This window comes from Nothobranchius furzeri, chromosome 17 (assembly GCF_043380555.1).
Source record: "Nothobranchius furzeri strain GRZ-AD chromosome 17, NfurGRZ-RIMD1, whole genome shotgun sequence".
In the NCBI taxonomy this organism is placed as follows: domain Eukaryota; kingdom Metazoa; phylum Chordata; class Actinopteri; order Cyprinodontiformes; family Nothobranchiidae; genus Nothobranchius; species Nothobranchius furzeri.
Genome location: NC_091757.1, coordinates 56,292,298 through 56,305,503, shown reverse-complemented (window position 1 = coordinate 56,305,503; position 13,206 = coordinate 56,292,298). Strand labels below are relative to the sequence as shown.

The following is a 13,206-nucleotide window of genomic DNA, read 5'->3' as shown; positions in this document are numbered from 1 at the left end:
AAGAGTCACCGATCATTTATGAACAGGTCCTATAGTTTCTCAGCCCTTTAGGATCAAAGTAAGCAAGAGCAATGTCTACGGCGCTGTAGGCCTCACTTGCTAAAGGTTAGAGTTCATAATTTAAAAATGAGGAAAGGCCATATACTGAATGTTGAAAGTTGGACATTGTGCTACATTTACCTAAAAACATCTCGACATTACCGAGGATTTTGGAAAGTGTGTGCTACGTTATATTTGGAGTTCAACTTAAACATCAAGCCAACAGGGGCAGCAGTAGATCAACAGGTTGAGCGGGTTGTCCAGTAATCATAAGGTTGCAGGTTCGATCCTGGCTCTGGACTGAGAACTCTACTGTTGTGTCCTTGAGCAAGACACTTGACCCACCTTGCCTGCTGGTGGGGGTCGGAGGGACCGGTGGCACCTGTGTAGGGCAGCCTCACCTCCGATAGTCAGTGCGCCCCAGGTCAGCTGTGGCTACATCGTAGCTCATCACCATCAATGTGTGTGTGAATGGATGAATGATACACTGTAGTGTAAAGCGCTTTGGAGTCCTTACTCTGAGAGGCGCTATACATCAGTCAAACATGGTGGTGGTAGTGTGATGGTCTGGGGTTGCTCTGCTGCTTATGGACCACTTGCTGTAATTAATGGAACCAGGATATAACCTGGATAACAGCAACACGACTCTACCACTGACTTGCTATGCTGATGTTTTGTCTCCACAAATAACACAAGTTGAAGGAGTTCTGCCTCATGGTGGAGTTGCTAATGCTAACAGTTAGCTTCTACTAGCCAAGATGTTCTGCTGCTTCCTAGACGCTAAAACAACAGCCTTCTCTATCGTGAGTCAAGATGGGCGAGTCCATGAATGTTAGGTGACTGTAGCTGCTCTTACAGGACCAGAGCGTTTGCTGAACGGGATTCGCCGCGGCTCCCTGGAGAGGATAAAGGTCGTTTACAAGATCAGACCGTGGCGGTAATGTGGTGCAGTCGTGGCAATTTTACAAACGATTAGGTGATGGCGGCATAAAGGGGGGATGGGGCGGTCTCTGCGCTGCCGCAGACTTCCGTTTATCTTGGACATAACTTGCTTTTTATTGCGATTGAAGCCGTGATCGTTAAGTTTTTTTTAACAAGCAGCTCCTAAAGGCGTCTGTCCCCATCGGTCCCTGTGCAGTCTCTGGTGATCCGAGCTTCAGCTCTAACAGAGAGGCTCGTGGAGCTCTGCGATGCTCCAGTTTGCCATCTCAGCTGATTTTGTTCAAAAAGCAAACCTTATCGCCCGTGTTTACTTTCATTTTCAATACATTTGCCAGCCGGAGCTCAGCAATCACTCCCCACGTCATCATGACATCTGCCTCTGTTTCGCCAGGGCGCATACGACGGACCATTACTACCAAGCGGAAATTCGCGCAACACCATGCCGGCATGGCGCGTTTATAGACATACCATTCCGGTAATATTACGCCGATTTGCCAGCATGGTGTGTCTCGTAGATCTGTCAGGTTTTTCACATCCTAGAGTTTCACCGTCTGTTTTCTATCAGAAGCTAATGCAGGAGATAGGTGTAGGAGACTATTTTCATGTTCAGCCTGCATGAAAAACTCGGAGTGACCGAATATAATCAGAAATAATCATAAAAAGTTTTCCACAGTTAACACGGGAGCTGGTTTGGTCATGTTTGCCCCTAAAGAAATGAAACCATCGTTCTGTATTAGCTCACATCTTGACCCGAAACCTGTTTCTGTTCTGAAACCTTTTGTGTGACAAAAAAATAAAAAAGCAAAACCAGAAATCTGTTTGCGGGGTGCAAATACTCTTCTCCAGCTGCTTACCTCATTTCAAATGGACTGATCAAACATTTTCTTCAACGTTTTAAGTGTTTATTTTTCTACACTGAGACACAACTATAAAAGCTTTTATGAGAAACTTCAGTTGTTTTACTATAAAACTACAAAAAGCTTCAGTTGTTTATCTTTTCTGCACGTTATTGTAAACTGAATAATTTCAGGGTTTGGCTCTCCAGTTTGCCAGATGAGTGTCAGAAAACCCATTTTTTACACTTTACATCTCAAACATGACTCAGACATGAATTTTCTTATTTAAATAATCACAAATAGCACTGACATTACTCAACAGCTCCAGTTTACGTGGTTCCTCCACATAAAAAAGCATCAAAGAAATCAAATTTTGGGGCTAATGGTGACTTTGGAGATCATGCATGAGTCAGGGTAACCTCGTCACACAGATGCTGTAAAAGAACCATTCAACGTTCTGCAGCGCTCCAAACACTGAAACTATTTGGGTGAAAACCCTCGTACGGAAACAAAGTCGCTGGCTTTGTGTTGCGGATATATTCATCTCTTTGTTTAAACAGGTTTTTATTGTAATAACACGTTCCTCCTTTCTTTCGCTGTTGCACAACTTACCCGGGAGAACAAACACGCCATTAATCGATGGGACTACATTGATGAGGTGACTTGTTTGAAAAGCAAATGCAATAATGACCCACATGTTTGGTTTTCATGCATATAACGAAGAATTTATTGACAAGAATGACACAAGTCTGCTGTGGGACACACACAAAGGTCAAAGCAGCAAACTGATGGCTCTTGGGTTTACTTTGCGGACCTCCTGGTTCTCTTATCCCAAGAGAAGTTTGCCCCGTAGGATTTCACTCGGGGCTTTGATGACCTCTTCTCCGTGACTTCGTAGCTCCAACCTGAAGGACAAACATCGGAGTGAGTGATGGCGATGAGAACGCCCCGTTTGTTCTCTCTGGATGAGCTCCAGCAACAATGAGGTGTTCAGTGGACATCACCAGGCTGTGTGTGGTCAGATGGTCTCTAATCATTTTCCTGGTGCAATAAACAGAAAAAAGCCACTTTCCTTCGCTTAGTTTCAACAAACTTTCCCAGATGGTTCGGTTCGGTGAGTCAAAGTGAACTTGACTGCTGCGAGACGGGAAACACATCACTCATGATTAACTGCAACCGGTCTGCATTCACTTGTCTGTTAGGCCTTCAAAACGATTCTCCCCGTGCTTTAATCGCTCTGAGGCCTCCACGGTGTTTTCTAGATGTTCCTACCGTCTCTCCTCCATGACGACAGACTCTGGGTTTGAAAGGTTAAATCAACTGAACATTAAAGATCCCATAATATGCTCACTTGTATGCACAGGATTTTGTTTTGTTTCGGTAGATTTATGTGCTGCTAAGTCCAATAAAAAGCAGTCTGCTCAGGTTTCTATAAAACACAACTCTGGTTTTTCCATATGGAGTGATAACAAAATAAATGTAACCGACGCCATTCGACAAAAACTAACGGATGACAAAAACAGCCGCAGCAACATGAAAAATATGGAAATGCTCATTTCAACAAATCTGAAAAGAGGAAGAGAAAGTTTTCATTTTTTAAAAAAGCATTTACATTCTATGAAGAACCAGCGCTAAGGTAGGGAACGTCGAAAGGGGAATTTTACTGGCAAACGCCACAAACTGGAAGAGTTGCTGGTAAAAATGGCCTACATTTGAAATGGTGCCTTCTAGGGTTCTACAACCCCCCAAGGTGCTTTTACCCATGCACACGCACATTCACAGGTTGGTGGTGATGAGCTACTACATAGCCACAGCGATGGACGTAATTTTCACTTTAGAAATGCAGGGGACACGGTGGGGGGGGGGGGGGGTTGATGTTTTCCGCTTGGTCCTAGAGCTCAACCAGTGTCAATTTAATATAAAGTAATATTGTTTTTGGACGGTAAAGAGTGCAGGGGTCAAAACTTGACTTTGTAAAAGGTGTGTGGGGGGGGGGGGGGGGGACATGTCCCCCCCCCCCCCCCCAAAAAAATTACATCCATAGCCACAGCTGCCCTGGGGCTCACTGACAGAAGCTGCTGAGCACCAACCAGCAGGCAAGGTGGGTGGATGGTCTTGCTCAAGGACACGACTGTGACAGACCGACTGGGGCTCAAACCTGCAACCCTTCAGTTACCAAGCAGGCACTTAACTTCTCTGTCACTACTGGGGATGCAACGATACCACTTTTTTTTCAAACCGATACGATACCGATACTTGGATCGGAGTACTTGCCGATACCAATTACCGATACCGATACTTCTACCACACAAAAAATGCAATGATTTGGAATACAGATTTTATTTTCTTCTCTGCTTTCAACAGGAAAAGACTGAGGTAGATAAAAAGTAAAATATATGAATGGAAATCATCAAAAAACTAAAATATTAGGTGAACAGAAATGACAAGTTACAGCGAAGCCATTTTCAAACAACTGCATTGGTATCGGTTCCTGGTATCGGTTAACTTTTACCGATACGATACTGGTCTCGGTATCGGTGCCGATACCAGTATCGTATCGGTGCATCCCTAGTCACTACTGGTAAAGCGGAATGGAAGGAAAAGAGTCACTGTTTCTGAACTCTCAAAACCAAAACAACCATGACAGAAACGAACCGTCAACTCCATCATTTATGCTGCTTTGTGGTTTTCACTATAGTGCTGTTAAAAATGTGCCTCTTCTGGTTTCTGAATGCTGTTTTTGATGTCACACGGCCGCTGTCCCCATGAACGGATTAGGTTACAGAGTACGTTGACAGAATAGAACATCTAAAATGTCCCAAAATGCATGGTCGCTTTTTGGTGCCAATAAGGGACGTCAATCTTCAGCCAAACGGTCGCAATGTGCTGACATCTTAGAAAAGCCCTGAAGAAGGACCATCTTGTATGGCTGGCATTCCCTGCTCCCAGAACTCCTATAGATAACAAACTAAGTCGTGTGGCAGTAGAGAAAGAATTTAAGATTTCTGTAAAGGTTTGGTAAGTTAAATTCTAACTATCTGAATTTTACGGATAACTAAAGCATCATTTAAGCCAAGTATGAGTTAATCTCATACACATTGGCCAAAAATTGTCCAACCAAAAGAAAACAAAAGCCTGCCTTGTTTTCAGATCCTGATTTGGTAAAAATGGTTTTAATTAGGCTTTAGTTCAAACCTGATAGACACAAACAAGACCCATGTCCCTAAAACAGCATCAAAGCTGTAAAACACATTTTCTTTCATTTGGTTTTAGCTAGACAAGTAATGTGCAGCAACTGCATGTTTGATATGTGGAGAATTTCCTTTAACTTGCTTAACTAAATGAAGAAAAGCCAATGGGTAAGCCCTTCGTGTTGGACTTCGAATGAATTTCCACATTACCGTATTCTCCGGACTATAAGCCGCTACTTTTTCCCCACGCTTTGAACCATGCGGCTTATAATGAGGTGCGGCTTTACTGAAGATTTCCCTTCACCTGCCACCAGGGGGCGCTTTAGCAGAAAGTGAAACAGGTGGAAGTCAAAAGTGGAAATCGAAGGAAGTGCTAATTTTAATTTAGCACATGCAAGCAGCCGGCATGACGAAGAATCTGTTTCAAATCCATACCCCCTCATCATGGTAACTACACGTATGAGTTCATATGATGCCGCATTTAAGTTGAAGGCCATCGATCTGGCAGTAAAGGAGGGAAACGGTGCTGCCGCACGTAAGCTTGGCATGAATGAATCCATGGTTCGGCGCTGGAGACGGCAGCGGGAAGAACTCATCCAAGTCAGCTTCACCCGGGGATGATGACAGCAACACGGACAGCGACACTGACATCGCCACAGAAAAGGTATGTGACGAAGCTCTTCTGAGGCTGTTCGACTCCGACACTGAAGAAGAGGACTTTAATGGCTTTAGTGCGCAAGAGGAAGATGAGAGCGAATGACTTCTTCTGGTAGGCAAGTGTGTTTTATTTACTAACCAGGCATGTTTTGTGTGCAGTTGTTATTTTCTAATCATCCAGGGCTTATTAATGCTGAGTCAGCGCTGTTCTTTTCTTCTAAACATGCAAATTACCGGTAATAACGTGTCAGAGCTGTTTTTATTTTATAACATCCAGAAATATGAATGCTATCAGTGCTGTTTTCTTTTCTAAACTTGCAGGCACGTTCACCCGTGTTTAAAATTCGTTTTGTTGAATTAAAACAGCAACGAAAAACTTCCGTGTGGCCTCTTTCTGTCTAATTATCTTATGTTATGGCCGAACATGCGCTGTGCGCCGGAGACCTGCATGTGGCTGCTGCGCCGCGGCTTGTTTATATTGAGGTGCGCTCTATAGTCCGGAAATTACGGTACATTTGGAGGCGAGTTAAAATGCTTCTCATGCCCTTATCTCTGTCACGTTTGTATGACACTGTCGTGTTGTTTGATGTTGGTTTTATAAGTGAAAATTAAACCGCTTACCATTTTTCTCAGCAAAAGCTATAGCATCTTCTTTAGAGGAGAACGAAAGCACCATGTTGGATAAAGGATCCGCCCTGAAACAGAAAACATTTTCAGATGCACGGGAATCACTCATGAAGTACATTTCATCCAGCAGAACCTGGAAGGAGACGTTTCTTACGATGAGGCCCAGCCCATCAATGGATTCTCCCACCGCTCTCTGGTGTCAAAGTCCATCTTCCACTTTTTAGTGTTGTTGATCCCAGACTGCATGGCCGTTTTGGCAGGAACAAAAATGTGAACCTTACGGGTTTTGATGTGCTCCTCGGGGACTCCAGTCAAAGGGGTAATATCCTGAGGAACATCCAACAGTTTTAGATCAGTTTTGAGTTTTGACTTCTTCTGAATAAATTTATAAGCACTAAATTTCACTCCATTCAGAGCTGAATGACTCAACAGGAGATCATGCCTGCATATTTTCCACAGGGATACCCCTCTTGGTTCTGTCCTTCTGGAGCGTTTCTCTTACCTTCTCTAACCATTTTACCCACATATTAAAGACCAAGTTTACTCATTTTATCAATAAATCTGCAGTGGTCTCTGGTATAAAATAATGTAAGTCGATCTCTGTGGGGGATAAAAACTTTGGCGCTCCTGTTTCAGGATGTAGAAGTCAGTGGGAGGGGTGTGGGGCAGAAAACAGCAGGATTTGGAGTCTTACTTATTATCATCTTTGGTGTGTTCTTGCTAGCAACAATGAAAAAACACAACATAAACACACCAACAAAACCATACACAACAGTTAGAAACAGACTAGTACACCCAAAAGACAATAAACCAGCTGGACTTAAATGTGGAGTCATTTACAAAATCCCATGCAAACTCTGCAATAAAACATACGTAGGAGAACCCGGACGCCAACTCAACACACGAACAATAGAACATAGAAAGGAGTGTGAGAAAGAAACAAGTCGAAAACACACAAGAGCAGCAAAAGAAGAAGCAGAAAGCACAATAAAGAAGTCAGCCGTAACAGATCACTGCACAAGAGAAAACCATGTAATGGACTGGGACAACACACGGATCATAAACACCGAACAACAGAAATACAAAAGATGGATAAAGGAAGCTATAGAGATAAGGAGACGTGGATGTGGGACCATGAACAGGGACGATGGAGTTTACTCGTTGGATCGCACATGGGACTGCATCATCGGAGAGGGGAGAGCGGGCAGCAGAGGGCGACAACGTCCTCTGCTGCCCGCGGATAAACGGAGTAGGAAGTGACGCCACCATCAGCGTCAGCTCTGAAGATGTCTGCAGCCGCAAACGAAACGTTGCAGGTAAATAAACCTTTTCTGTGTTTTAAAAAGAACTGAAAGATGGAATTACTTATTATTATTTCCTGATATGGTGACATCTTGCCTCTGATTGGCTTACAGCAACACGACTCTACCACTGACTCCATTTGCTCTGCAACGCTGATGTTTTATCTCTACAAATAACACAGGAGTAGGGATGAATGATTTAGGAAAATAATCTAATTGTGATTTAATTCACGATTATTTTCTCAAGGGGCTTTTCTCATTTGTATTTGAAGGTGAAATGTTTTGCAGCCAGGAGCACATCCCTTGAAGGAGCATAGGTATTAGCATCAATGGTGAAAATTGATTTGAAGGAAAGAAGTGTGTCCCATTTACTGAAGTCTTTTTTGTTCAGAGTTTTGGCCATACAGAGCTACTGTAGTTCAGTTACGGTCATAGCTGCTAGCCAAAACTCTGTGTAGTTGAAGTATCTTACAGTTTTCTAGCTTTACTAAAATACCTGTATGCACTTATTTAACTAATGGCAGTTTTTACTTTTTATTAGACTCCAAATGTAATAATTTGGCACGTTCCTAATTCGTAATTAGTAAGAATATAATTGGCGATATTAGCATTAGCATCCCTATGGGTTTTTCAAAGTATATTAGCATTGTGCTAACCACTCACTGCCAGTCAAATTGTAGCCTTTGCGATTAGAAAATCTCCCTTTGTCACATCGCAATTTAATTGCATATGCAATTAATCGTTCAGCTCTACACAGGAGTTTTGCCGTGAGGTGAAGTTGCTAATGCTAAAGTTTGCTTCTACTAGCTGAGACGTTCTCTGCTGTTTCAGAGACAACAGCCTTTCCCTGTCACGAGCCAAGATTGGGGAGTCCATAAATGCAAAATTCCAGTGTGACGTAGATCTGTGTGGCTTTTTCTGACCCGAGCATTTCCCTATTTTCTTTCAGCGGCTAATGCAGGAAATAGGGGTAGAAGATCAAGTTAAACTCAGCGTGACCAATTATATCACAAAATAACAAGTAACAAAGGTTTTCAATGAAAAACGTTCTTAAACATTTAGTTAAATGCTAGTTTTTGCCATAGCCTTGAAAAAAGGTCTTCATCAAAAAGCCTAACACTCTAACGTGTCTAAACCTTGCTGCAAAAAGTTATCCGGCCTTCATTTGACATCATTACAGACTACCATTTTTTACCCCATCTATGAAGAAGGGATCAAGCCAAAAACAATCTGTGTGACTTTTCCAAAAGACAATCTGGACGTTAGCTCACAGCGGTTACAAATACAGCTTTGGGCTCCGACGACATATCGCTGATGTCAGAAAAACCATGTAAGGAAAACGAGTTATGGCTACCAAAAGGGGAATATGTAATCAGCTGCTTTACTTTTTATGCTTTTTCTTTTGCACTTTGCTGTCAGTCTGGAGAGATTTACTTCAACTTTAAAGGGACATTATGGAAGTGTGACAGCCAAAACATGTATAGAAATAATAAATGTCTTCTTCATACATTCTCCTGCAATGCCCTGGTCCTGTAGAATGAGCCCTGGCATTTTTACTGTGATTGCCTGTTTTTCTGTAAAATCACAGAAAAAGAGAGATGCTCGGGTCGAGCAGGCTGCTTCATGCGCGTTCACGCTCAGGCATCGCCCGTAGCATTTGCTATCCGTAGCTTTAGCAGCAGAGAGAGAGGCAGTGCCACTGTGTCGCTGTTCCTAACGCCTAGTGACAAAGCTAGCTACATTTCTGAGGACCCTTAGCTACTTTCTGTAGAACTTTCTTCTAGATATTTCCTGCTAATTAGCAACAAAATAGCCATTTTCACTCCAAACCGTTCTTTGGTTTGACGTTGTTTCAGGTGTCATCAAGGATATAAATGTTACAGATACTGTGTTACTGGTCTGTAGCTCATCTTGTAAAGCCGGGCGTACACTGTGCGACTTTTTCACTCGTAGCACTCAGCTTCAGCTCAAACTGTACGACTTCCTCGCAGAGCAGATCTCACGAGCCAGGCGCTCACACTGTACGTCTGGTAGCAACACGTGCGTCGGCCCTAAAAATATGCTAAAAATAGCAGTTTTTACTCAACACGTCAGACTTTTTTGTCTTGTTTTGCCTGTTGTCCTTCGGGAGTGCTGCAGGAGGACACACAGGGATTTATGGGGGTTGGATGAGGAAAACGAAATAAAGAAAGTAAATCTGTGTTTTGTGATCAGTTTAATTTGACATGAACACGACAAACACGCTTTCTTGACAATCTTTGTGAGTAAAAAAAAGTGTAGAAATTAAAACGAACAGCGTGTGTTATTAGGGAAATAGCGGGGAGCGGTGTTGATGCAGGATTGCGCAAGCGCCGTGAGCGGTTCTGATACATTTTGGGTCGCAGCTGCTCACAGCGCCGCTTCAACAGTGCGATACCCTCACGAGGGACGAGCGAAATATTAAACACGCCAGAAGTCCGTGCGAGCTCACGATTGCTGATCGGCAGCTGGTCACGTGGTGTTAATCGCCTCTCGTAACCCCCGTACACTACACCACGCTCGGCGCAAAACTCGCCCCGATCTCGTGGATTCTCGCACGACTGGAAAATCGGCTCAAAAAAAGTGAGAAAGTCGCACTGTGTACGCCCGGCTTAAGATGTCTGACTCCCATGGATGTGAACATAGTTTATTTAGTTTATTTTTTACATTAACGGTATATTTTTTTACAGTAAGATGCCCAAATTTTTATTTGAGACTCGCCGAACGGCATTGAATTCACAGATAAAAAAGATGTGGGTTCAACTTTCATTTTGGAACAATTTTTCAAGCAAGGGAAGGGAATGATCTGAGCATGCAGGAGGACTGACCCATCATAAACCTTTGTCGGCTGTGCTGAAGAGAAAGCTACAGAACCAAATTAATTAATTAGCTGCGCGTTCTCCTGTCCTCTGTCTTCCAGGCCACACACACGAGCCTACTATTGAAGCAGCCGCTACGCTTTTGGCCTGAGGGGGCAATCGCGCGCATAAAAATTCAAAAGTCCCTTTTAAATAATGAGAATATTGAAGGACAATAAAACATGAAACATAGAAGTAGAGAACGTTTTTATAGATACTCTAGAAAAAAAACTTGGATTGCATTTTGATTGTTGGACTGTATTTATTTTTTATCTCTTATGAAGACATCTTCAACAGTTGTCCTGAAGACTTTCTTATGCTACAACCAGCCACAATATAATAATAAAAATGTTCTGCAGCGCTGTCCATATTTTAGACGTTAGTGTACATAATGATCAGAAATATTATTTTTCTGGTTTAGGTTGCTTGTGTTTCCATCATTTCTTTGACTAAATGGTAATTAGCAATGTTTAGTTTGTCTACTTTAACATCGGCGATAACTATTATCTTAAGTGTCGTGTTTTATGAGTTGGACATCAACCAGCTTAGGAACCACCGCTGATTGGACAAGGGTATTTCACTGAACCTGTAACGCCTGTACTAGAGTGATTTGGGATGATGCTGCAATATTTGTTTCATGTACTTATATGGGTTGGTGTTATTTTTCCAAGAAAGTGCCTGTTGTACATTTCCTCTTAGAGACGTTGAGCCAGACTAAGCAGAGCCCAGTTCAGGCTCCAGATCAAACATATGTAAAAAAAATAATAATAAAAAAATAAGGTCAATATTAAATTAAAGAACAAAAAGGAAAACGGGGAAACACATAAAAGATATTTTCCTGCTATAATTTATATGATTTTTGCATTCAAGTTGTTGAAACAAATGCCTAATACTCAAGATGATTAATACTCAAGATGATTAATACTCAAGATGATTAATATTTCCAGACCGTAACAGAATGGGCCTGTGTGACGACTGGTGGAGTGGGGCGGCCCTGTGGGCATACTCGATGCATATTCCTGAGCTCCTAGAGCCCCTTCAGGCAGGCTCCTATCAAAGATCTGGTCCAATTCTTTAGGGAATTAGCAAACAAGCAATGGGAAGTCGGCGACAAAACACAGACGAACCTCCCAGCATGCAGACAGCAGCCACCCAAGACTCAGGGCTTTCCAGGGCGCTCTCCTTTCAATTCAAGAATTTTACACATTTCAATAGCCATTACGACTTCAAAGAATCTAATTTTCATCATTGTCTGTCATCTGCCAGTTGATTTGTAGAAAGGGGGTCATTTTCCATGAACCTCACACAAAAGCCCGCCTTTTCTTTGGTGTAGGAGCCTCCAGTGGTATTTAAGCCTTGCAAATTACAGGTCTAACTACTAAACTACTGTTTGTTTCGGTCAGACATCCTCTGCCATGTTAAGAGCCAAAACCTATGCTGAATTTAATCATAAACAAGATCTGCACATTGAAAAGATTGTTACAATGAAAGGGAAAAGACGTACAAAAGGGAGGAGGGGAGGACTTCACAAGTGCTTGGTAATTATTTCCGGCTGCCCTATCTACTTAACCTTAACAATTCCTTCTTGTCACAAAGAGGAGGAAAACATGTTCTCCTCGCCCAGAGGGGTTAACGGTTCATGACACAATAACACACAAGACAGTGTTGCACGGCAACAAAATTAGATGGCAGGCTTCTTTCCAACATGGTAATAAAATAACAACTTAGCTTGACGCTGGACTTAAGTTCTTAGTCACAAGAGGGAATGTTCAAAAGATATGGATTAAACTCACTGGAAGAGAAGGACCGTTCAAATTCTTGGTGCAAATTAGTCCAAAATGTACCATCTGAAATGAGGTCAATCAAATTGAGAAGTCAGAAACATTTCAGCATTTTGCGGGTCAGTCTGTTGCAAGGGTCGGCTGTACAGAAGTCCCTCTTTGAGAAACATCAGAAATGATACCTTTGGGAATCGCAGGTCAGGCCGTGGTTACGCGTATGTAGTTACATAAAGCACATCCGACAAATGAGGCCCACGTACGGTACACCGGTGCGGTTGTCCAGATGTCGCAGACTTTAAATCATATCTAAAGGCGTGGATGAGCACAAAAGGTCATTCATAAGCGGGAGAGGATGTGCCAAAACAAAAGTGCTGCCAAATCGCTGCTCATTATCAGGCCTTGTTTGCAAAACTACAAGTCTAGACTTCTATGATACTTGCTTGCATTACACTGAGAGCTAGGAGGGTTATCGGCATAACAGGCTCACCCACAATACCCAGATTCACAAAGGGAATGATTGTGGCTGGAATGCGGTGTGTTCCCAGGAGGACTAGAAAGGGCCATCACAAAAGGAAAACCCACACGGTGGGCACTTTTTCTTCTGCCATGTACAGGAAGCTAAATGAGAACTATCAAGTTTGACACTATTCACAGGGCCTTCACGGGGCCCTTCAATACCTGGCTGGGCAGACAGAATGCCGGGCTTAAGAAAGGGGGGGGGGATGGCTGGCAAAGTCTCCGTCATGTGAAAGCGTGTCAATATTTCTGACACCTCCTGGCTATGTGCCAAATAAAGCACATAGGAGCTTGTCGCTGTGGGGCTGCTGGGCCCACCAGACTGCTGAAAGCTGGTACTCCTAAAACTCCAACTCCGACCTGGGATGGGAGACTTCTATGTAAACAACTAAGAAATCTAAAAGTGCTTTGGTAAGGAGAAGAAATAAAAGCTGAATGAT

At 42.8% G+C, this 13,206-nt stretch overlaps 1 protein-coding gene across 1 annotated transcript in view; it reads right to left on the bottom strand.

Annotated features, from left to right (window-relative positions):
* Positions 1-2,515: 2,515 nt before the first annotated feature.
* Positions 2,516-13,206, bottom strand: part of ndufs4 (NADH:ubiquinone oxidoreductase subunit S4) — a 36,183-nt gene continuing 25,492 nt past the window's right edge. Inside the window, exons 3-5 of the mRNA XM_015973175.3 lie at positions 6,447-6,619; positions 6,287-6,360; positions 2,516-2,722 (exon numbers count right to left, since the gene is read on the bottom strand). Of these exons, the coding sequence (XP_015828661.1) occupies positions 2,619-2,722; positions 6,287-6,360; positions 6,447-6,619 (351 nt within the window). The 3' untranslated portion in view covers positions 2,516-2,618. The remainder of the gene's footprint in view (positions 2,723-6,286; positions 6,361-6,446; positions 6,620-13,206) is intronic.